At 38.4% G+C, this 20,497-nt stretch overlaps 1 protein-coding gene and 1 pseudogene across 1 annotated transcript; one reads left to right on the top strand and one right to left on the bottom strand.

The window, feature by feature from the left end:
• Positions 1-3,405: 3,405 nt before the first annotated feature.
• Positions 3,406-5,564, bottom strand: SMIM10L1 (small integral membrane protein 10 like 1). The gene has a single exon (XM_040235190.1). It carries the CDS (start codon positions 5,360-5,362, stop codon positions 5,156-5,158), a length of 207 nt encoding a protein of 68 aa, XP_040091124.1. The 5' UTR covers positions 5,363-5,564; the 3' UTR covers positions 3,406-5,155.
• Positions 5,565-11,008: 5,444 nt separating this feature from the next.
• LOC120857984 lies at positions 11,009-20,047 on the top strand (annotated as a pseudogene).
• The last annotated feature ends 450 nt before the right edge of the window (positions 20,048-20,497 follow it).

Below are 20,497 nucleotides of genomic sequence, written 5' to 3'. Positions count from 1 at the left end.
CAGACTACCTTCGAGGCATTAGGACTTCCCTCTCCTTCTTTTGTCCCTATACTCATAAGCTTTCTATTCTGCCACCCCTGTATGTCTCCATGTGTAAGTCCTATTTTTTTTCTTGACTCTATCAACTACTACTGATGCACCAGGAAAAGTCCCCATTAAAATAGGACTGCAGAAATTTTAACAGGAAATTGTTAGGTCTCCTTAGGACACTGATGATTCAGCTTCAAAATTTATGTTTGTAACTGATCTCTACTACATCATGGGAAGGAAAGTGTTTTCTTTCCATCCTAGGGTAAATATCCTTTCCTCTGTCTCTTCCATTATCTTCACCCCTTTTCTCCACAAATAGGTCAAATGGCTTTAGGCATCAGAGTATAAAACACTTGAATTTATATATCAAATAATGTTAAAAAGTCAAAGTGTTAGTCCTTCAGTCATGCCTGACTCTTTGTGACCCCATGGACTGTAGCCCATCAGGCTCCTCTCTCCATGGGATTTCCCAGGCAAGAATACTAGAGTGGGTTGCCATTTCCTTCTCTAGGGGATTTTCCTGACCCAGGGATCAAACCCCGGTCTCCCACACTGCAGGCATATTCTTTACCATCTGAGCCAACCAAATATTGTTAGTGAAGGTTGCTCAGTCATGTCCAACTCTTTATGACCCCATGAACTACACAGTCCATGGAATTATCCAGGCCAGAATACTGGAGTGGGTAACCTTCCCCCTTTTCCAGGTTATCTTCCCAACCCAGGGGTTGAACCCAGGTCTCTCACATTGCAGGCAGATTCTTTACCAGCTGAGCCTCCAGGAAAGCTCTCAAATAATGTTAAATATATTCTAATACAAAAGGCTCTCAAAAATTATATTTAAAAAAAGATGTCCTGAAGTATTACATAGGTAATACTTTTGTTTGAGAATCTGAGAAAAGCAATGGGATTACTCAGAATTGCTATTGTTTTTCAGTCAGTAAGTCATGTCCAACTCTTGGCCACCAATGGATGGCAGCACACCAGGCTCCCCTATCTTTCACAATCTCCCAGTTTGCTCAAACTCATGTCCACTGAGTCAGTAATGCTATCCAACCACCTCATTCTCTGCTGTCCCTTCTCCTGCCCTCAATCTTTCCCAGCATCAGGGTCTTTTCCAAAGAAAATAATTACCTATAGTTACCTATATTCAGAATTACCTATAGTTTAAAAAAAAATTGAATTCCTTATCAAATGTATCTTTAGGAATAAACCTGAGATTCACCTGTGATTTGGCCAGTTACTATGACCTCGGAAACATAACACAACCTCACAAAATCCTAGTTTCCTTATCTGAAAAATGATGGTGAAAGTATCTTCCTCATAGGGTACACACAAGGATTATGACCATTTAAGTAAATAAGTTTTCATAGTTCCTGGTATTAAAAGCTCAATAACATTTTAAAAAATGTTAATAACTTTAAAAAAATATTGATAGTGATGCTATTTATGTATTTACTATGATCATTATGTCTCCCTTTATAAATTTTTTTATAGTTAAATTTTAATAGTCTCTACTCGCTAGAATTTTTTTCAGCTACACTGCATAAACAAGTTTTTTCCTTTATGCATCAGAATTATGCCACCTTTTTGCTTCTTCAAGTTTGAGAGCTCTCTGGGCAAATTAATATTCATCATGGCCTGTAAAAACTTGACTTATGGGCAATAAAGTAGATGCCTTTAGTACCAGGGACAAATATATCCTTATTTCTTTTATTGACTGCTGACTAGGTATAGGAAAATCAACAAATCTGGCATTCATTCAACAATAGTTATCTACTCAACAATATCTACCTAATATCATATTAGGCAAAGCTCTAGGCTGGAGACAGACCAACAGACAAAATCTTTGGCTTCATGGATACCAGGAGGAATAAAATTACTTGTAAAGTGGAATAGTAAGTGGTTAATAAGAAGCAGTGAGGGCAAAAATCTTGTTTTCTTCTGTGGGAAACTTCACTGAGCTGTAATATGTAGGAAGAAAAATAGACACCTGATTTTAAGAGCAATTGTTAAGAATAAGTGGAGACCTATGACTGATTCATGTTGATGTTTGGTAGAAACCAACACAATACTGTAAAGCAATTATCCTTCAATTAAAAATAAATTTAAAAAAGAATAAGTGGTAAATCACAGAGCTTTCATTCAGTTCCTACTATCTACCTGCTGACAGTATAGGCTGTAAAATTTGATAGGATATAGTATCTTCCCTCACAGAGCTTCTAATCTAGTTGGATGATATACTAATAAACCTGCTCAAGTGCCTTACTGTCTTCAGTGTTGTTGTTTAGTCACTAAGTCGTGTCAACTCTTTTGCTACTGACAGGCTCCTCTGTCCATGGGATTTCCCAGGCAAGGATACTGGAGTGAGTTGCCATTTCCTCTTTCAGGGAACAGTCCCAGGGATTGAACCTGTGTCTCCATTGCCAGGCATATTCTTTACTACTGAACCACCTGGGAAGCCCTTCTTCAGTGTAGCAGAAGACTAACAGAAGAGAAAAGGCAGAGGAAAGCATATATTCATGAGCCACCCAAATGGAGTATTCCTGTACGTCACCATTCCAGGGCTAATGGCAGCCACATTCTTTTGTGTTACAAACTGGGATATTAGTGCCTCTATGAAAGTGATGCCCACCATTTGCCAGCCCACTGGCATTACTGAATTATTTCATTGATCTAATTACATTTCTCATAGTTTAAACTAAGATGTTCTAGTCCCTGTACTTTCATAGCAACATATAATTACCAAGGGAAGAGATTATAGTATAGGAAGCCTGTCTTCTTAAATATTAAAAAAAAAAAACACTACATACACTAATTAATGCACAATTAAGAATGAATAAAGAAGCCTATGATACTGGTATAGGTTTATACTAACAGACTTTTAGATGGACCAAACGAAATGAACTCTAAGCTGATCAGAAGCATCTGGGAAAACCTTAGTGGAAAAAGTGATGTCCAAGTTTGGCCTTGAAACAGAGTAACCACAGACCAAAAAAAAAAACAACACAGGTACAGTGGGCAGAAGAAACTGTAAGAAGAGGAAGTTGTGCTCCAGCTCAGCTGGAGACAAGGAATGAAGGGTAAGAAGAACAATTACTCAAAGCCAGACTTGTTGCTGAAGGAGGCCCTTATTTTACAACTTAGGGTACACTCGTTTGTTGGACACAATTAGTGAAATGTGGAATACAGAACATTAGTTTCAATCTTTACCTTGACGAATGACTGTCCCTTTCTGCTCAAATGTCTCACCTAATATCTTTCTGGAAGGGCTTCCCTCTACCCTTACTGTCAGTAATCTACAAATATCTTTCAGTACTAAAACCTTCCACTGGTAAAACAAGCACTCCAGAGTTTTAATGTTTATTCACAAGTCAATGAGATATTCTATAAAAACAAATACTTTTATTGTGTATATATCAAGCACTAAGGCAGGCTTATTTTTAACTCTCAATCTGATCTATCCATTACTCTCATTTAAAAGGTTTGAAAAAACAGACATTTAGGCAGACTGTCGGGTTCATCTGGACCACAAAATTAGTTTGTATTTTAACAGAGGTTTGTCTGATATACACATACACACAGGGTTAAGAAAAAAACACTGTTACTGTTAGACCAGTAGTAAAAAACAGCAATTCTCCACTTTTTCTCTGCCCATCCCTGATTTTCGTTCACCAGACTACCAATTTTAACTCTTCACTATTTGTTACTGTACTTCTAAGTGACAAGTTATACTGCTTTTTTTTAAAACTGACATTTCTGTATCAGATCTTGATGTATTCTCCATTACATATACACTCCTTTCCAATTCTTCTAGGGTTACCTACTAATTTGTTATTATTTGTATTCAGTGTTTACATAAATATGGCTGACTTTATATGATGACTAACATTATTCACAGTTGAGTTAATGCAGTGTAATTTCTGAAAACTTTTATTTTTCCTGCGGCTCATAACTGCCTCAATTTTGCTTCCTTAATTAGAAAAAAATATGCAGACCACTAATTCGTCTCCAGACTCTCTAGAACCTAAAAACGTCTTGACCCTATATTTATAAACACATGATAATGTATCCGTTTTCCTTTCTGAGACATTCCACCTTAACTATCACCTTTAGGTATTTCTTGTTGACCTCATGCTGTTCTCCTTTCTTCTCTCTTTTATATGGTTATATTTTAGCAACTTTATCATTACTCTTTAAGTGAAATAAAATGACCTCTTCCCCCATCGACAACAGACTCTACCTGTCAACTTCCCACTTTAAAAGACACCATTACTTTTCCAGACACCCGCCCTGCCATCCTACCTTGTAAATTGCACTTCTACGCCATCAAGGCTGATAATATTGGCACTCAACTCTGTAACCGTAATTAAGCATTCTCTTAAAAAGATGAAAACCATAAACAGCATTTACATTATGATTATTTAAATGTTATTCAATAAACCACCAAGCTTTGTGCTATGATTGGATTTCCTTTTCTTTGGCTCCAAGATTCTGAACCACATGCTAATTAGAGCAACACTGAAATTGAGTGCACCTTCTTACACTCCTTGGTCAAACCCTGCAGTATTTTACACTGTTTGGTTATCTGAAGGATGTGTTCCTCTTACAACTTTTTTTTTTTTTTTTTCGCTTAAAGTTTCTGATCGTCACAGTTTTCTCTTGTGGAATGAAGAGATGTTTGCCTTCCACTGCATATCCTTAAGATCTTCAGCTTCTGACTCATTCTGTTTATAATCCAGTCTTATCTTCCCGAAATTTACTATTTATGAACACGGACCATGAGCTTGTACATTTCTGTCCTGAAAGTTTTGATAGCCTTCCCTCGTTATAATACATCCTGTTCGCCTCGTTTTTAAGGATGCACAGCTTCTTAAATATTGTCGCGCGTCTTCACTGAAGTTCTCGGTTCCCGGAATCGCATATTTTCTCTTCCTACGCTCAGGAGGGCTCGGTGCCAGTTCAGGGGATCGGAGGAGAGCAGACGGCGGAGAAGCGAGAGCGCAGAGGTGGAGGGAGACGAAGCACTCTCGCGAGACAGCGGGACTCCTCGCCCCAAGCGCGCCGCGGCGCCTCCTGGGAGTCGGCCATAATGCAGGCCCGGAACGCCGGCGGCATCCCCAGGGCTCTAAAAATGTACCTGCAAGCGGATGTTGAGAACGACGGAGCCCGCGATGTAGAAATACGGGAAGTTCATGCGCAGCTGCCAGGCCAGCTCGAAGAAGGCGAGCAGGGTGCGGGAAAGCCCCTTGCAGAAGACCCCGTACGAGCTGGGGGTCGCGACCGGGCTCGAGGCCCTAAGGGCCAAAGATGACGGAGCCGCCGTGGTGGCCATGGACGCGATGTTGCCGCTCGCCCGGTGCGGTGCCTGGAACCGAGGGTGACCGCAGACCCCGCGACCCCCAACTGATGGCGATGACCTGGAGGGGCCGGGGTTTAGCGGCCGCCGAGCTCGCTTCGCACTCCCGCCTCACGCAGCCGCCGCTTCTTTCCGAGCGGCGGTGAGGCTGGGGTTGCGGCTGGCGCTCCGCCCCTTCCTGTCTGCTGTTTAAAATGACATTCAGCGTTTAGAGTTTAACTCTTGGTAGGTCCGGAACGGGTTACTTATTTACATATATGCCACACGGTTATTTTATATAGCAATTACAAACAGCTTTACAGATACTCGTTTCACTTTAAAATGAAGAAAGGAAACTAAGTAAAATTCTGTAATTTGTCCTAGAGCCCCGTCCAAAGCTCGCGTTAAAACTCAGGTTAGTCTGCTCTGGACTGTTCCCGCTTTTGATTTCGTAACATTAATCTCTTTAAATAAGCCAGTTAGGGCACAGAATCTGTATTCACAACATACTACTAAAACTTAAAGGGTCACAATCTCATGCAATGAATTTCCTATGTATTAGGACTGTTTCAGTTGCAAATGCTGGAAATTAACACATGTAAAGCAAGCACAGATTATTATTTTTTGAGGTACATATTATATGCAAATATCAAATTTTCCCTCATGTAAACCCATGAAACGTTCAGATTATGTATGAAGTCTTCTATCATTTCTTCATGGGCACCTGTGAAATATGTGGTTAGGCAGGGAAGGCTTGGAATATTACTAACATTTACTTCCAAGCTGCAAATACCGTTAAGGTAACATCTTAATGGATCGTCCATATTCTTCTGGGGTTTAAGTGATGCCCATTTCATTAACTTCTATAATCTATTTTAACTAGTAAGCACTGTATTTTTCCTCATAGACAACCTCTACATTCGTGAGTTATTCAGACATGTGACTCTGATTATAACTCAGATTATGGTCTAGTTCTGAAAAGCATTCTTTCAATATCTCAGAATTCACCCTGCACTGAATAATTGTAGCAACTGTTCAAAGCACAACTTATGTATCCTGAAGGACCTCTTTTTGTATAGCCTACTGACGATAAGACTGATGCAAATAACATGCCATTGTGCAATTTGTAAAGCTGAATTGTGTATCCCCAACTAGTTTCTTTTGCTGCTTTGCTAGACCAGTACCAACCCATCAACTAGACAGCACCTAAAGGAACTGATTACTGCTCACTTCAGTCAGTTCAGTTCAGTCGCTCAGTCGTGTCCAACTCTGCGACCCCATGAATCGCAGCACGCCAGACCTCCCTGGAGTTCACCCAGACTCACATCCATCGAGTGATGCCATCCAGCCATCTCATCCTCTGTTGTCCCCTTCTCCTCCTGCCCCCAATCTCTCGCAGCATCAGAGTCTTTTCCAATGAGTCAATTCTTCGCATGAGGTGGCCAAAGTACTGGAGTTTCAGCTTCAGCATCATTCCTTCCAAAGAAATCCCAGGGCTGATGTCCTTCAGAATGGACTGGTTGGATCTCCTCACAGTCCAAGGGACTCTCAAGAGTCTTCTCCAACACCACAGTTCAAAAGCATCAATTTTTCAGTGCTCAGCCTTCTTTATAGTCCAACTCACATCCATACATGACCTCTGGAAAAACCATAGCCTTGACTAGATGGACTGTTGTTGGCAAAGTAATGTCTCTGCTTTTTAATATGCTGTCTAAACCTAAGACAGTAATTTCACTCTTATTTTTATACACAAATCTTTGATATATATGCAAAAATGTGCATATTACTCTTTTTCTGCTGAACTTGAGAAGTTTAATAACAGTCTATCGGTGATAAAATGAATAAGTATATTGTGACATACTGATACAAATATACTGTGGTAACTGATACAACAATGAAAAGGAACAAATTAGATCCATAACATTTTTTAGTTCTTTGTTAGAGAAGAAAAGACATACATGTAGAGAAGCAAATTTGTAAAGCATAGTACATATTTCGTGTAATGTTTGAATATATTTGTGTTTATATATTGCTGCTTTTACTACTGTAATAAAATAATCCAGATTCATTCATAAGTGGGAACACAAATAAGCAGATGGGAGAATTTTGCTTGCTAATAGTGCTATTAAATATGAAAAAAGTATACAGACTGTATTATCAAGTAGAGTATATAGACATATCCATATGAAAATGCAATAAAAGTAAAGTGTTGTTTTGTTTGCCATGAATTTAGAGTAAGCAGAGAAAAAATAACAAGTAAATCATTTTAAGTATGTTAGTTTTAATGTTCTTGATGAAGTCATAAGTGAAAGTATTCTTTCAAATTAGCCCTGGTGCTGAGAATGATGTAAGTATCCTAAGACCATAGAGAAGATTGGCAGTGTTCTCTGACACTTAGAAAACTAGATGAATACATATCTATCAGTTAGAGTTCTCCCATTTAGTTGCTGTCATCAGTATATTTAATGATTTATATTTGAAATATTTTATAATAAGTTAAAAAATGTCTAAATAATTTTCTAAATATCACTGTAGATAATTTAACCTTAGTGAAAATGGTAAAGTTTAACTCAAGCTGAATACATTAGAAATTGGGTAGCCCTTAGTTTGTGTATTACTTGAGCTAATTATTGAAAGATAATCTTAAAATTACAGAGTTAAGGCTCCAAACCTTCTTTCTAATATTAGAGGTAGTGAATAAAGACTACTGAAAAATAAAAGCCATGGAATAGAATGGCATCTCTGTGATAATGTATTATATTTTGCTTATTTGAATGGCATTTGGAGATGAAGTTCTGTTTCTTGACTTTCCTGAGTGAGAGCCTGTGATGACACCCAAGCAGTAGACAAGCTGCCATCCAACTTGGTGAAGAATAACCAGATCATGATTTTACCTACTCTGTGACTAAATTTTGGAAACAGAAAGGAATGCTTCCTAATTTTCCTTAACACTATTAAAAGTAAAAGGCTTTCTTTAAGATGTTGGTATCCTGTGTTGTTTTTTTTTTCTGTTTCCCCACCAAAGATGATGTATAGAAGAGTAAGAGATTGTTCTTATCATTGAAACAATAGGACTGATAAAATGAATACTCAAAATTAAAAGTTCAACAGACATATTTAATAACCAATTAGACATTGTTGCAGAACAAATTAGTGAATTAGACGATTAGTACCCAGAATGAGGCATAAAGAGACAGAGATGGACAATACAGGCTAGAGGGGAGGGGATATGAAGGTTATAGACAGAAAATATTGGAGTGGAACCAGTGTTGCTCAGATGTTTTCAAAATGTTCAAGGCGTTAATTTAAAAAAATTATTGAATCTCAGACAAGATAATGGAGGCAATTTAACTTATCAACACTACTAGAAACCAGGAGAAAATCTCTCAAGTAACCAGAGAGAAAGAGTATATTATATTAAAAGAAACAGCTGTTCAAATTATTTTTAAATGAGATTGATATGTATCTGGGAGCCAGGTACAGTTTGGCTGATTGTCAGTTCACATGTGTGCTCAGTTATTCAGTAGTGTCTGACTCTCTGTGACTCCAAGGGCTGTCGCCTGCCAAGCTCCTGTGTCCATCAGATTATCCCAGCAAGAATACCGGTTGCCACTTTCTTCTCCAGATGGTCTTCTTGACCAGGGATCAAACTCGTGTCTCCTGTGGCTCCTGCCTTGACAGGCAAATTCTTTACCACTGAATCACCTGGGAAGACTCTGACTGTAAGTTTAGGTTAAATCTTTCTGGAAAAGCTTGATTCAGTGATTCACTTATTCTCCTTTTGGGACCAGTGTACTTGCCTGAGCATATTCCCATGGGGATTAAAGATGAGCAAGCCTGGGGCAGCCCCAGTGTGGAAACCGTTTAAAACCTATATGATGTGCCTGTAGTGGAGGACGTGCACGTGTGTGCATGCAAGCTCAGTCGTGTCTCACTCCTTGTGACCCCATGGACTGTAGCCCACCAGGCTCCTCTGTCCATGGGAATTTCCATGCAAAAATACTGGAGTGCCTAGCCATTTCCTTCTCTGGGGGATCTTCCTAACCCAGGGATTGAACCTGTGTCTTCTGCAGTGATGGGCGGATTTACTACTGTGCCACTGTGCCACCTGGGAAACACATGGTGAAGGATACAACAAAATTATTTTCCAAAGGTATAGGTACAGTGAGGATTAAAGAATTTCGTGAAAATGGAACACTATCTCAGTATATTCTCCTGCTTTTTCACACTTCTCTCATATATGAAACATGCTCATTTCTCTCTGAGCATGTCCAAAGTTTCATTCCATTACAGCACTATTCTTGAATTCCAGGATCTTAAGATCTATATCCTGTTTAGCTATGTCTTCTCTTCATCTGTTAATCAAGAAACTAAAAAGACAAGTTATCTACCTGACAAAGATCTGTAATCTGACTCTGTCATGCTTGGTGGTGACCCACAGGTCTCTTAACAATCTTCACTCCTTTCATTCGCCTTTCTTTTTGCCCCTCTGATTGGATGATCTCTACTGCTTTGTCTTTGAGTTCAGGGAGACTATTTTCCTCTTGACTAGTCTGTTGAACTTTTCTATTAACCTTTTTTTAGTTCAGTTATTATATTTTCCAGCTCTATGATTTCTGTTTGGTACTTTTATTGTTATTTTTCTATTTTTAATAATACATTTATCCCCCTACCCTTTTTCTCTCTTCCCTCCCTCCTCACACCATGAGAATTGTGGGATCTTAATTCCCTGGCCAGGGATTGAAACTAGGCCCTCAACAGTGGAAGCATGGAGTCTTAACCATTAGGTTGCAAGGGAATACCCTGTTTGGTACCTTTTAATATTTTCTGTCTCCTTGCTGAAATTCCTATTTTGTTCATACACTGCTCTCCAGACCTCAGTGAGCATCTTTATGACCTTTATTTTGAACTCCCTATCTAGTAAATAAATCACTTATCTCCCTTTCATTAAGATTGGTTTCTAGTGATTTATCTTGTTCTTTTGTTTGAAATGTACTCCCCTATTTGTTCATTTTCCTTGACTGTGTTGATCTTTACACATTAGATGAAACAGCCCTCTCCTAGTGTTGACTGACTTGCCTCGTGTAGGAGATGAACCTTATCAGTCAGCCTGCACTGAGAACCTGCTTGCCGCTTAGGTTTTGTGATCATTCAAGCTGCTATCTTTGTTGTCCAGGGCTCCTAGTACACGAAGGTGTGCCAAGACCTATCAGTGTGCCAAAGGCTTGGGAAATGCCCACTTATGTGGTCAGGCTCCCAGGTAAGTACTAATTGTCTTCCCCTTCAGCTCCCGATGCAGGCTAACTGGAAACTCAGCCTTTAGGTGCAGCTGAGAAAGTGAGAACATTAAACAGTCTAGCCCATATCAGGCAGAAATTGTGAGCTGGGTGTTTTTGTTCACTCACTCTGTGCTCAGCCAGAAGGAACTGTCCCTGGGAGTGCGTGTGGCCCAAGTATAACTGCCTGCTTGTTTTGTGTGGTCCGGTCTGGTGTAGTCTTGAATGCTGAGCGCTCTTAGCTCTCAGAGCTATATCATTTGAGAGCCAGTCCCTTGGGTAGCAGCTGCAGTGGTTCTAGTGCTAGATGTGTGGACAGGCTTCTTTCAGGGAGAAGCTGGAGATTTGGTTTTATTATTGGAGTGATATGGCTCCTGCTCTTCAGACTATCTAGAGGATCCCAGTCAGGTTCCCACCCCCACCCCCATACAGACTGATTTTAATCTGAAATCACAGGCAGCAGCTGGAAAGGTATGCATTCTAATTCCTTCCAGGAAAAACTGGAAGGTGGACATATTTGCCTACTCCCTCTGCACCGAACTTGGGGGATAGATTTCTGTGGAAAGTGCTTGAGTGCTGTTTGAAAATTGTTTTTTTTTTTTTTTAATTTAATGTTATCCTGTGTAAGTCATGAATGCTGAGTCCTGTTGGTGATCAGAACTAGGTGATTTGAAGGACTAGTTTCTTGGGTAACAATTACAGAAGTTGGGGTGCTAGATGTGTGGACAAACTCCTTCCAGGAAAAAGCTGGCAACTTGGTATTATTGCCTGAGCTGGGGGAGAATGCTGGGAAAGTGCCCACCAGCTCTTTTGGTCTCCAGAATGACTTCAGTCAGTACATAGTTGTAAGCTGATCAGAAGCCAGACCCTCATGCAGCAGCTGTCCCCAGTATGCAACTCCTTCCAGGAAAACAATAGGAGATGGGCATTTTGCCTTTTCCCTCTGTGCCAAGATTGACAGCATAGCTGTAAGAAATGCTTGCACACCCATTTAAATCCTGCTTCTTTGTTTGCTTCAGTCCTATGAAACTCCTGAATGCTGAGCCCCACTGGAGAGCTGAGTTAGTTGATTTCAGGTCTTATCTCTTAGATCCTATCCCTCAGCCATAAAAGTTGGGGCACAAAAGGTGTAGACAAGTTCCTTCCAGGGAGAAGCTGGTGATTTGATGTTATTAATGAAGCAAGTCAGAAGGAGAATGCAGGGAAAGTGCCCACTGGCTCTTCTTAAAAATTATTTATTTATATTTTATTGAAATGAAGTTGATTTACAATGTTGTATTAGTTTCAGGTGGACAGCATAGTGATTCAATTATATATATATATATATATGTATCACTGAAGATATATATATCATTGAATATATATCACTGAATATATATATATTCTTTTTTCATTTCTTTCCTCTCATAGCTTATTACAAAATATTGAATAAAATTTCCTATGCCATACTATACTTCCTTGTTGTTATCTTTTTTTGTACAGCATTAAAATTTATTTTAAATATATTTTATCCAACATATTATCATTTCAACATATAATAAATATTTTTATTTTTTAATCATTTTATTTTGCATTGAAATATAGCTGATTAACAATGTTATGATAGTTTCAGGTGGGTTATCGATTTTATATATCGTAGCTTGTATGTGTACTCCCAACCTGCTTACTTATTCTTCCCTCCAACCCCTTTTCCATTCTGTAACCTTAAGTTTGTGCTCTATGTGTGTGGATATATTTCTGTTTTGTAAATAAGTTCATTTGTATCTCTTCTTTTGGATTTCACATGTAACTAATATCATATGGTATTTGTATAATATATTGACTGTGCACAAATTAGACCCAGAACCAAACTTGGCCAACGTTCGGAATCAAAAATAAAAGCACAGATTCAGGAAGAAAAGAGAAACACAAGTTGGTGAAAATCCAATTCTGCTGCTACACAGGACATACCCAGCACCTGGAAGAGACATGCCTGGGCTTGCATAGCTCGCAACTGGCTTTTCTGGGGCCACATAGTTTAGTTAGTTGACTCTAACACGCTTGTGGAGAAGGCGATGGCACCCCACTCCAGTACCCTTGCCTGGAAAATCCCGCGGACGGAGGAGCCTGGTGGGCTGCAGTCCATGAGGTCTCGAAGAGTCAGACACGACTGAGCGACTTCACTTTCACTTTTCACTTTCATGCACTGGGGAAGGAAATGGCAACCCACTCCAGTGTTCTTGCCTGGAGAATCCCAGGGACGGGAGAGCCTGGTGGGCTGCCATCTATGGGGTCACACAGAGTCGGACACGACTGAAGCGACTTAGCAGCAGCAGCAACACGCGTGATGTGTGCCACATGTGTCCTCTTGGGCATATATGCGTATATTCTGACCCTGACAAGAGTCAAAGTATAATTTTCAAAAACATCGGAAACACGAGTCTTCTAAAAATATAAAAGTACAATGTGTCAAAGATTTCTTTAACTCATCAATATGAAAAATAACAATGCTAAGATTGATTCCATATCTCTGACTTTCCATGTGGAGTCAGATCTTCTTGAAGAGGATCTGCTTGACTTTTCATTAGAGAGATCAAGCCAGATTTTTTTTTTTCTTCTGAAAATGTCTATTTTTCTCTCATTTTTATTTATTGTATTTACTTTTAATATTAACTTTCAGTTCAGTTCAGTTCAGTCGTTCAGTCGCTCAGTCGTGTCCGACTCTTTTCGACCCCATGAATCACAGCATGCCAGGCCTCCCTGTCCATCACCATCTCCCGGAGTTCACTCAAACTCATGTCCATAGATTTGGTGATGCCATTCAGCCATCTCATCCTCTGTCGTCCCCTTCTCCTCCTGCCTCCAATCCCTCCCAGCATCAGAGTCTTTTCCAATAAGTCAACTCTTCGCATGAGGTGGCCAAAGTATTGGAGTTTCAGCTTCAGCATCTGTCCTTCCAATATTAACTTTAGGGAGGTAAAATTTATAAATAGTAAAATATACTGTGTTTATATATAGTTTGATGAGCTTTAACTATTGTATGCATCTTTGAAACAATTGCCATGATAAAATATAGAATAATTTTTTTCACCCCTTCAAAGTTATTTCATGCCCTTTTTAGATCAGTTTCCAGATAACAGCTTTCGTGCTTTCTGTCTTAATTTTGCTTGTTTTAGAAATCATATCATACATACAGATTTCAGTTTTGGGTGTTTTTTTTTTTTCCCTAGCTCTTTTTTCAATCATATTTTTTGAGACTAATTTGTATTGTTGTGTATATGAGTAGTTTATTTCTTTTATTGTGGAGTGCTATTTCACTCTCTATGAATATTCCACAGTTTGTTCTTTCATCACCTTATTGATATAAATATGTTTAGGTTGTTTTTAGTAATGGATTTAATTAGTAAAGCTGGTGTTAACATTCTTGTATCAGTCTTTTGTGGACATATTTTTATTTATTTTCAATGACTATATATATAAGAGTGGAATAGCTGGATAGTGGGCAGTGTGCTTATGTGTGGTCAGGCCACTGAAGATGGCCATTCTCTTGTTCTCTGTACATCCCCTGCCTGATCAGTGCCTGCTTCACCTACACCCTATGCACATGACTGACCTTTTTATATACTTGCCCCAGGCCCCAGCCAGTAATAGCTTATCAAAGGGGTCATGAGGGGGCATGCCCATCTGCTCGTTTCCCTGGTAACTAATAAACCAATCTGACATCAATTGGCAATCTCCTCTTGTCCTCAGTTGTGAAACCTGCCACTCTGTCCTGCCCACCATCTGCTACAGTGGGATGTCACTCCAGGACCTTGCTTCAGACATATAAGGTCCTTCATCCACTAAACCATCAATGTCTCTGTTGCTGACTCCAGGCTCTGTTTTTGGCTCTAAAACTGGGCAAGTGTAAGCCTTGTAGGTCTGTGGGGTGCAACCCAACAGTATTTGTAGCTTTTTTAGGAACAGTCAAATAATTCTCCAAGGTGGCTGTATTCTTTGGTGCTCAGCAGGAATATATGAGCGTTCCAGTTGTTTCACATCATTGCCAAAATCTAGCCCGGTCAGTTTCTTTATTTTTAGCACTCTAGTTGGTTTGAAGTGATATTTCATTGTAGTTTAAGTTTGCATTTCCCTTAGTAGTCATGTATGGATGTGAGAGTTGGACTGTGAAGAAGGCTGAGCGCCGAAGAATTGATGCTTTTGAACTGTGGTGTTGGCGAAGACTCTTGAGAGTCCCTTGGACTGCAAGGAGATCCAACCAGTCCAATCTGAAGGAGATCAGCCCTGGGATTTCTTTGGAAGGACTGATGCTGAAGCTGAAACTCCAGTACTTTGGCCACCTTATGTGAAGAGTTGACTCACTGGAAAAGACTCTGATGCTGGGAGGGATTGGGGGCAGGAGGAGAAGGGGACGACCGAGATTGAGATGGCTGGATGGTATCACTGACATGATAGATGTGAATCTGAGTGAACTCTGGGAGTTGATGATGGACAGGGAGGCCTGGTGTGCTGCGATTCATGGGGTCGCAAAGAGTTGGACACGACTGAGTGACTGAATTGGACTGAACTGAACTCAACTGAACTGTATGTAATGATACTAAGAACTTTTTTATTGGTTTATTGTATCTTCTTTTGTTGAGGGTCTTTTGAAATCTTTTGCTTACTTTCCTTAAATTGAGATGATTGTCTTTTAGTATTGAGTTAAAGGAATGTTTAATATATATGTATAATAAATAATATATAATATATATGAGTGTGTACTTTGTAATACATATGTGTATTTTGTTCTCTCACTCTATGACAAATACTTTTGTTGTCTTTTTAGTGTCTTTATAGTTTCCTTATAGTGATCATTGCTTTTAATAACTTTTTGTGTGTGCACATGTGTGTGTGCTTATATGTGTCCTAGCTAAGGAATCTTTCCTTATTCTAAGGTCACAAAAATATCCAATTTCTTATAGACACATTATTGTTTTATCTTTTATATTTAGATCTATGACCATCTTTTATATTTAGATCGATTTTTTTATGGTGAGAGGTTGAGGTTGAAGAAATTTTCTCACAGTGTTATTCAATTTCCTAGAATCATTTATTGAAGAGAATTTTATTTTTGATTGAATCGTTTTTAGTTGTTTTGTTGAAGGTGAATTGACCATACATGTGTGGGTCAATCCTCAACAAAGAAAGATAGCTCCATTCAATCCTGCCCACAGTTTGAAGGACACATACTTCAATTTCTCATTTCCCCTTCCCCAGCCCCTGGTGGCCACTAATCTGCTTTCTATTTCAGTGGATTTTCTAACTCCAGATAAACGGAATCATAATTTGAGGACTTTTGTGACTGACTTCTTTCACTTAGTGTGTTTTTAAGATTCATCATACTGTAGTATATTTCAGAACTTAATTCTTTTTTATGGCTAAATAATATTCCATTATACAGATCCATTGGGGGCTTCCCTGGTGGCTCAGATGGTATAGAATCTGCCTGCAATGCAGGAGAGCTGGGTTCAACTCCTGGGTTGGGTAAGCCCCCTGGAGAAGGAAATGGCAGCCCACTCCAGTATTCTTGCCTGGAGAACTCCATGGACAGAGGAGCCTTGTGGGCCACAGTCCATGGGGTCACAGAGAGTTGGACATGACTGAGCAACTAACGCACTGCATGAGTCAATCACTAGATACTCTGACAAATCCATTGATCTATTTGTATAAGCAAATGGCAGTATCACATTGATTTAATTACTATAGCTCTCATCTGAAAGTCAGATTCGTATTTTACAAAGCAAAAGTTTTCAATTTTGATATAGTCTGATTTATTAATTTTTAAATTTAGTGCATCATGATTTTGCTGTTGTATCTAAAAGATCTTCCTAGCCCTAATTTACAAAAGTTTTCTCCTGTGTTTTATTCAAAAAGTTTTATAGGTTAACTCATGTTTAGGCCTCTGATCTATTTTAATTTTTGCATAAGGTATGAAATAAGGATCTAAATTCAGCTTTATTCATGTGTATATCCTGTTTTTTGGGCACTATTTCTTAAAAAAAGAAAAAAAAAGAGACCATTTCCCCTTTAAACAGACATGGTATCTTTTTGGAAATCAGTTGACTACAATGGTAAGTGCTAATTTCTAAACTCCAATTGTGTTTCATTGATACATATGTCTATCTATAAGTGAATACCACACTATCTTGACTAATACTGCTTTGTAGCAAGCTTTGAAATCAGAAACTATAATCCTGCAACTTTAAAAAAAATTCTTTTTGCTCTTCTGGGCATTTTGCATTTCCATATATACTTCAGGAATAATTTTTAACTTTCTGCGAAAAAGCCTTCTAGGATTTGATAGAGATTGTATTAAATATACAGACCATCTCTTCATGTGAAAAGATTCCCCTCTTGCTGGATTTTAACTGGCCCTTCTTCCTTGCATAGCTCTGTGGTATATTTATAACAGTTTTAGGATTTATTACTAGTATCCCAGTTGCTGCAGGAGCAAATCTTGCCTTTTAAAACCTGTTGTTTGTAATCTACTAACATGTGATTAAATGAGTAAGAATTCTCTCTGTCTGCTCTCTACCAGATAGGTACAACTGGAAGTACTTCACACAAATAATACACTAACTCACAAAAACCACCTGAAGAGGATAATGTTATCATTTGCATTTACTGAGGATTGTAATGAAGCAAAGTATTGTTTTAAAATTGAGTCCAAGATTGGAATCATGTGATGTAGAGAACCTGGGTTTTCCTTTCTAGCAATCTGGCTTCAAGAATCTCTGCTACACACCAATTATAGTATAAAAACTGGAACTGAATAAAATCCAAGGGAAGAAGATCATCTTAACATCTATTAACCTTTAAAATATTTACTAGTCTAATAACTAAACAGGAAAAATAAAACTGAACACTTATGCAGAGAGAAGCCTAGACTTTATAGCAGGAATTTAATGTACTTTTAAGTTTCTGAGGAATATTTATAGAATTATTGAATATTTTAAATTAAATAATTGATACTTAAAAAAAAATATATATATATATATATATAGACTCAGGAGAGAAACTTTATCAAAAGCCTAATCATGAGATATATGATAACTATTAATAATGGGATGAAAAGCCTGAATGAGATAAAAGATTTTTTAAGGGCAAATGGCATCTCTGAGACTTATTTTCTATTTTGGAAATTATAGGACAATAATAACTTGTATCCATGAAATACGGATGTGTATGTCTGTGTGTACACTTATGAGCTTGAAAACAATAAACTATACATAAATGCTATTTATCAACAACTAGCGGAAAAGGCAATGGCAACCCACTCCAGTACTATTGCCTGGAAAATCCCATGGACAGAGGAGCCTGATGGGCTGTAGTCCATGGGGTCGCGACGAGTCGGACACGACTGAGTGACTTCACTTTCACTTTTCACTTTAATGAATTGGAGAAGGAAATGGCAACCCACTCCAGTGTTCTTGCCTGGAGAATCCCAGGGACGGGGGAGCCTGGTGGGCTGCCGTCTATGGGGTCGCACAGAGTTGGACACGATTGAAGCGGCTTAGCAGCTGCAGCAGCCTTTAAAGGGAGAAAGCGATGGCACCCCACTCCAGTACTCTTGCCTAGAAAACCCCATGGACGGAGGAGCCCCGTTCATGGGATCGCGAAGAGTCAGACACGACTGCGCGACTTCACTTTCACTTTCATGCATTGGAGAAGGAAATGGCAACCCACTCCAGTGTTTTTGCCTGGAGAATCCCAGGGATGGGGGAGCCTGGTGGGCTGCCGTCTATGGGGTCGTACAGAGTCGGACACGACTGAAGCGACTTAGCAGTAGCAGCAGCAGCCTTTAAAGAGTATTTAACTCATAAGATTCCCAAGAAAACTTTGATATTTTGATAGAAAAAGATTGAATTTTTTCTACATAATTCTGACATTAAAGAAATTCATAATGGTGAAGATCTTAGTTATGACCAAGCTCCATCTAACAAAACAGTCACTGTATATTCTATGTATTGGGTTTTAAAATTTTACTATATGACAAGTAACGCTGATGAACACAAATTATGGAGATGTGAAACAAGAAACAAATCGCAAAGCAGTGAAAGAGGATATGGTTTTATTTGCATGTTAGCAAATGAAAATTCAACTTTCACTTCAACATGAATATGAATATTTTGGGCTACAGCAAGGTCATAAAGTGTGTACATAGAAGTTAATTTGAGCTACCAGGGAATAACAGTGATTTTCATCATGTCAACATTGAACTCTCCCATTAGCATACCTCATGCTTTCCTGCCTGACACTGGTCACAGACTTTAAGGACTTTACCTCGTATCAAGAAAAATTAGCTCACATAGAGTCTGTGGTCAGAATATTAAAGAAATCATGACCGGTGATATTGAACTTACCTATTTTTCTACAGATGATAACTTTACTACATTTTTTCCATCCTAGTAATAGAATTTATCCTAAGAAATTTTGCCAGTGGTTTCATGTCACTGGTGAACTGCATTGACTGGTCAAGAGATAAAAAATCTCTTCAGCATATGGATTCTCACTGCTGTGGCAGTCTCCAGAATTGGTTTTCTCTGGGTAACATTGATAAATTGGTATGTAATTGTGTTTAATCCCAGCTTTAGACAATTTAAGAGCAAGAATTATTATTATTGCCTGGATAATAAGCAACTATTTTGGCATCTGGCTTGCTGCTATCCTCAGCATATTTTATTTGCTCAAGATAGCCAATTCTCCAATATTATTTTTCTTTTCTTTTTTTTTAATTTTATAGCAATTGTTTTTATTTTTTATTTTTATTTATTTATTTTTTAAATTTATTTTTTATTTTACTTTACAATTCTATATTGGTTTTGCCATACATTGACATGAATATTATTTTTCTTTACCTAAAATGGAGAATTAAAAATGTTCTTCTTGTTCACTTTGTCCTGTTTGGTTTTATTAATTCATGGTGTAAACGTAAATAAGACTATCCAGGCAAATGACTATGAAGGAAACATCACTCAGAAGACCAAGCTGAGGGACATTTTACACCTTTGAAATATGACTCTGTTCATGCTAGTAAACTTCACATCCTTTGCAATGTCCCTGACGTCTTTTCTGCTGTTAATCTTTTCCCTGTGGAAACATTTCAGGAAGATGCAGCTCAGTGGTAAAGGACCCCAAGATCCCAGCACCAAGGTCCTTATAAAAGCCATGCAAACTGTCTTCTGTTTTCTATTTGCCATTTACTTCCTGGTTCTAATTTTCTGTTTGGAGTTCTAATAGGCAGTGGAACAACTTGGTTATCATGGCATGCCAGGCTTTTGGAATCATATGTCCTTCACTTATTCTGACATGGGGAAAACAGATACTAAGACAGTCCTTCCTGTCATTTCTGTAGCAGCTGAGTTGATGGCTAAAAGAAAGGAAATAAGTGGGCATGATGTGTCCTCTGGCTGAAAACAAACTATGATCTTTATAAACTTTATATGTGTGTGACTATAATTAATAATGACTTGGTACAAATAAGGAAGACTAAATTTACTACAGGTAGGTAAAACACTTAAGAAATTCAAGTTGTATGAAAAGGATGAAGAAAAATACATGAAGGAGAAAATCTATACCCAAAATCTGTGGTTAATGATGTTACACATTTCTGTATTAGGATTCTTATTAGGTAAATATATACATAGTCAAAAGTGAAGAGTCTTTTGACTTCACTAAGCCTTCACTAAGGCTTCATAGAGAAATTTCTATGACTTGAAAGCTTTTTTTCTTTTATGTGATTTAATTTGCTTTTCCAGCCTTACTTTCATTCAGATTCGTTTATTCAGAGATATTAAAATAAAAAAGTGTGAAATATGACTATATACACATTTATGTA

The sequence above is a fragment of the Oryx dammah genome, unplaced genomic scaffold (assembly GCF_014754425.2).
Source record: "Oryx dammah isolate SB20612 unplaced genomic scaffold, SCBI_Odam_1.1 HiC_scaffold_29, whole genome shotgun sequence".
In the NCBI taxonomy this organism is placed as follows: domain Eukaryota; kingdom Metazoa; phylum Chordata; class Mammalia; order Artiodactyla; family Bovidae; genus Oryx; species Oryx dammah.
The sequence above is the reverse complement of the archived record's forward strand: the minus strand, read 5'-3'. Positions and strand labels throughout refer to the sequence as shown.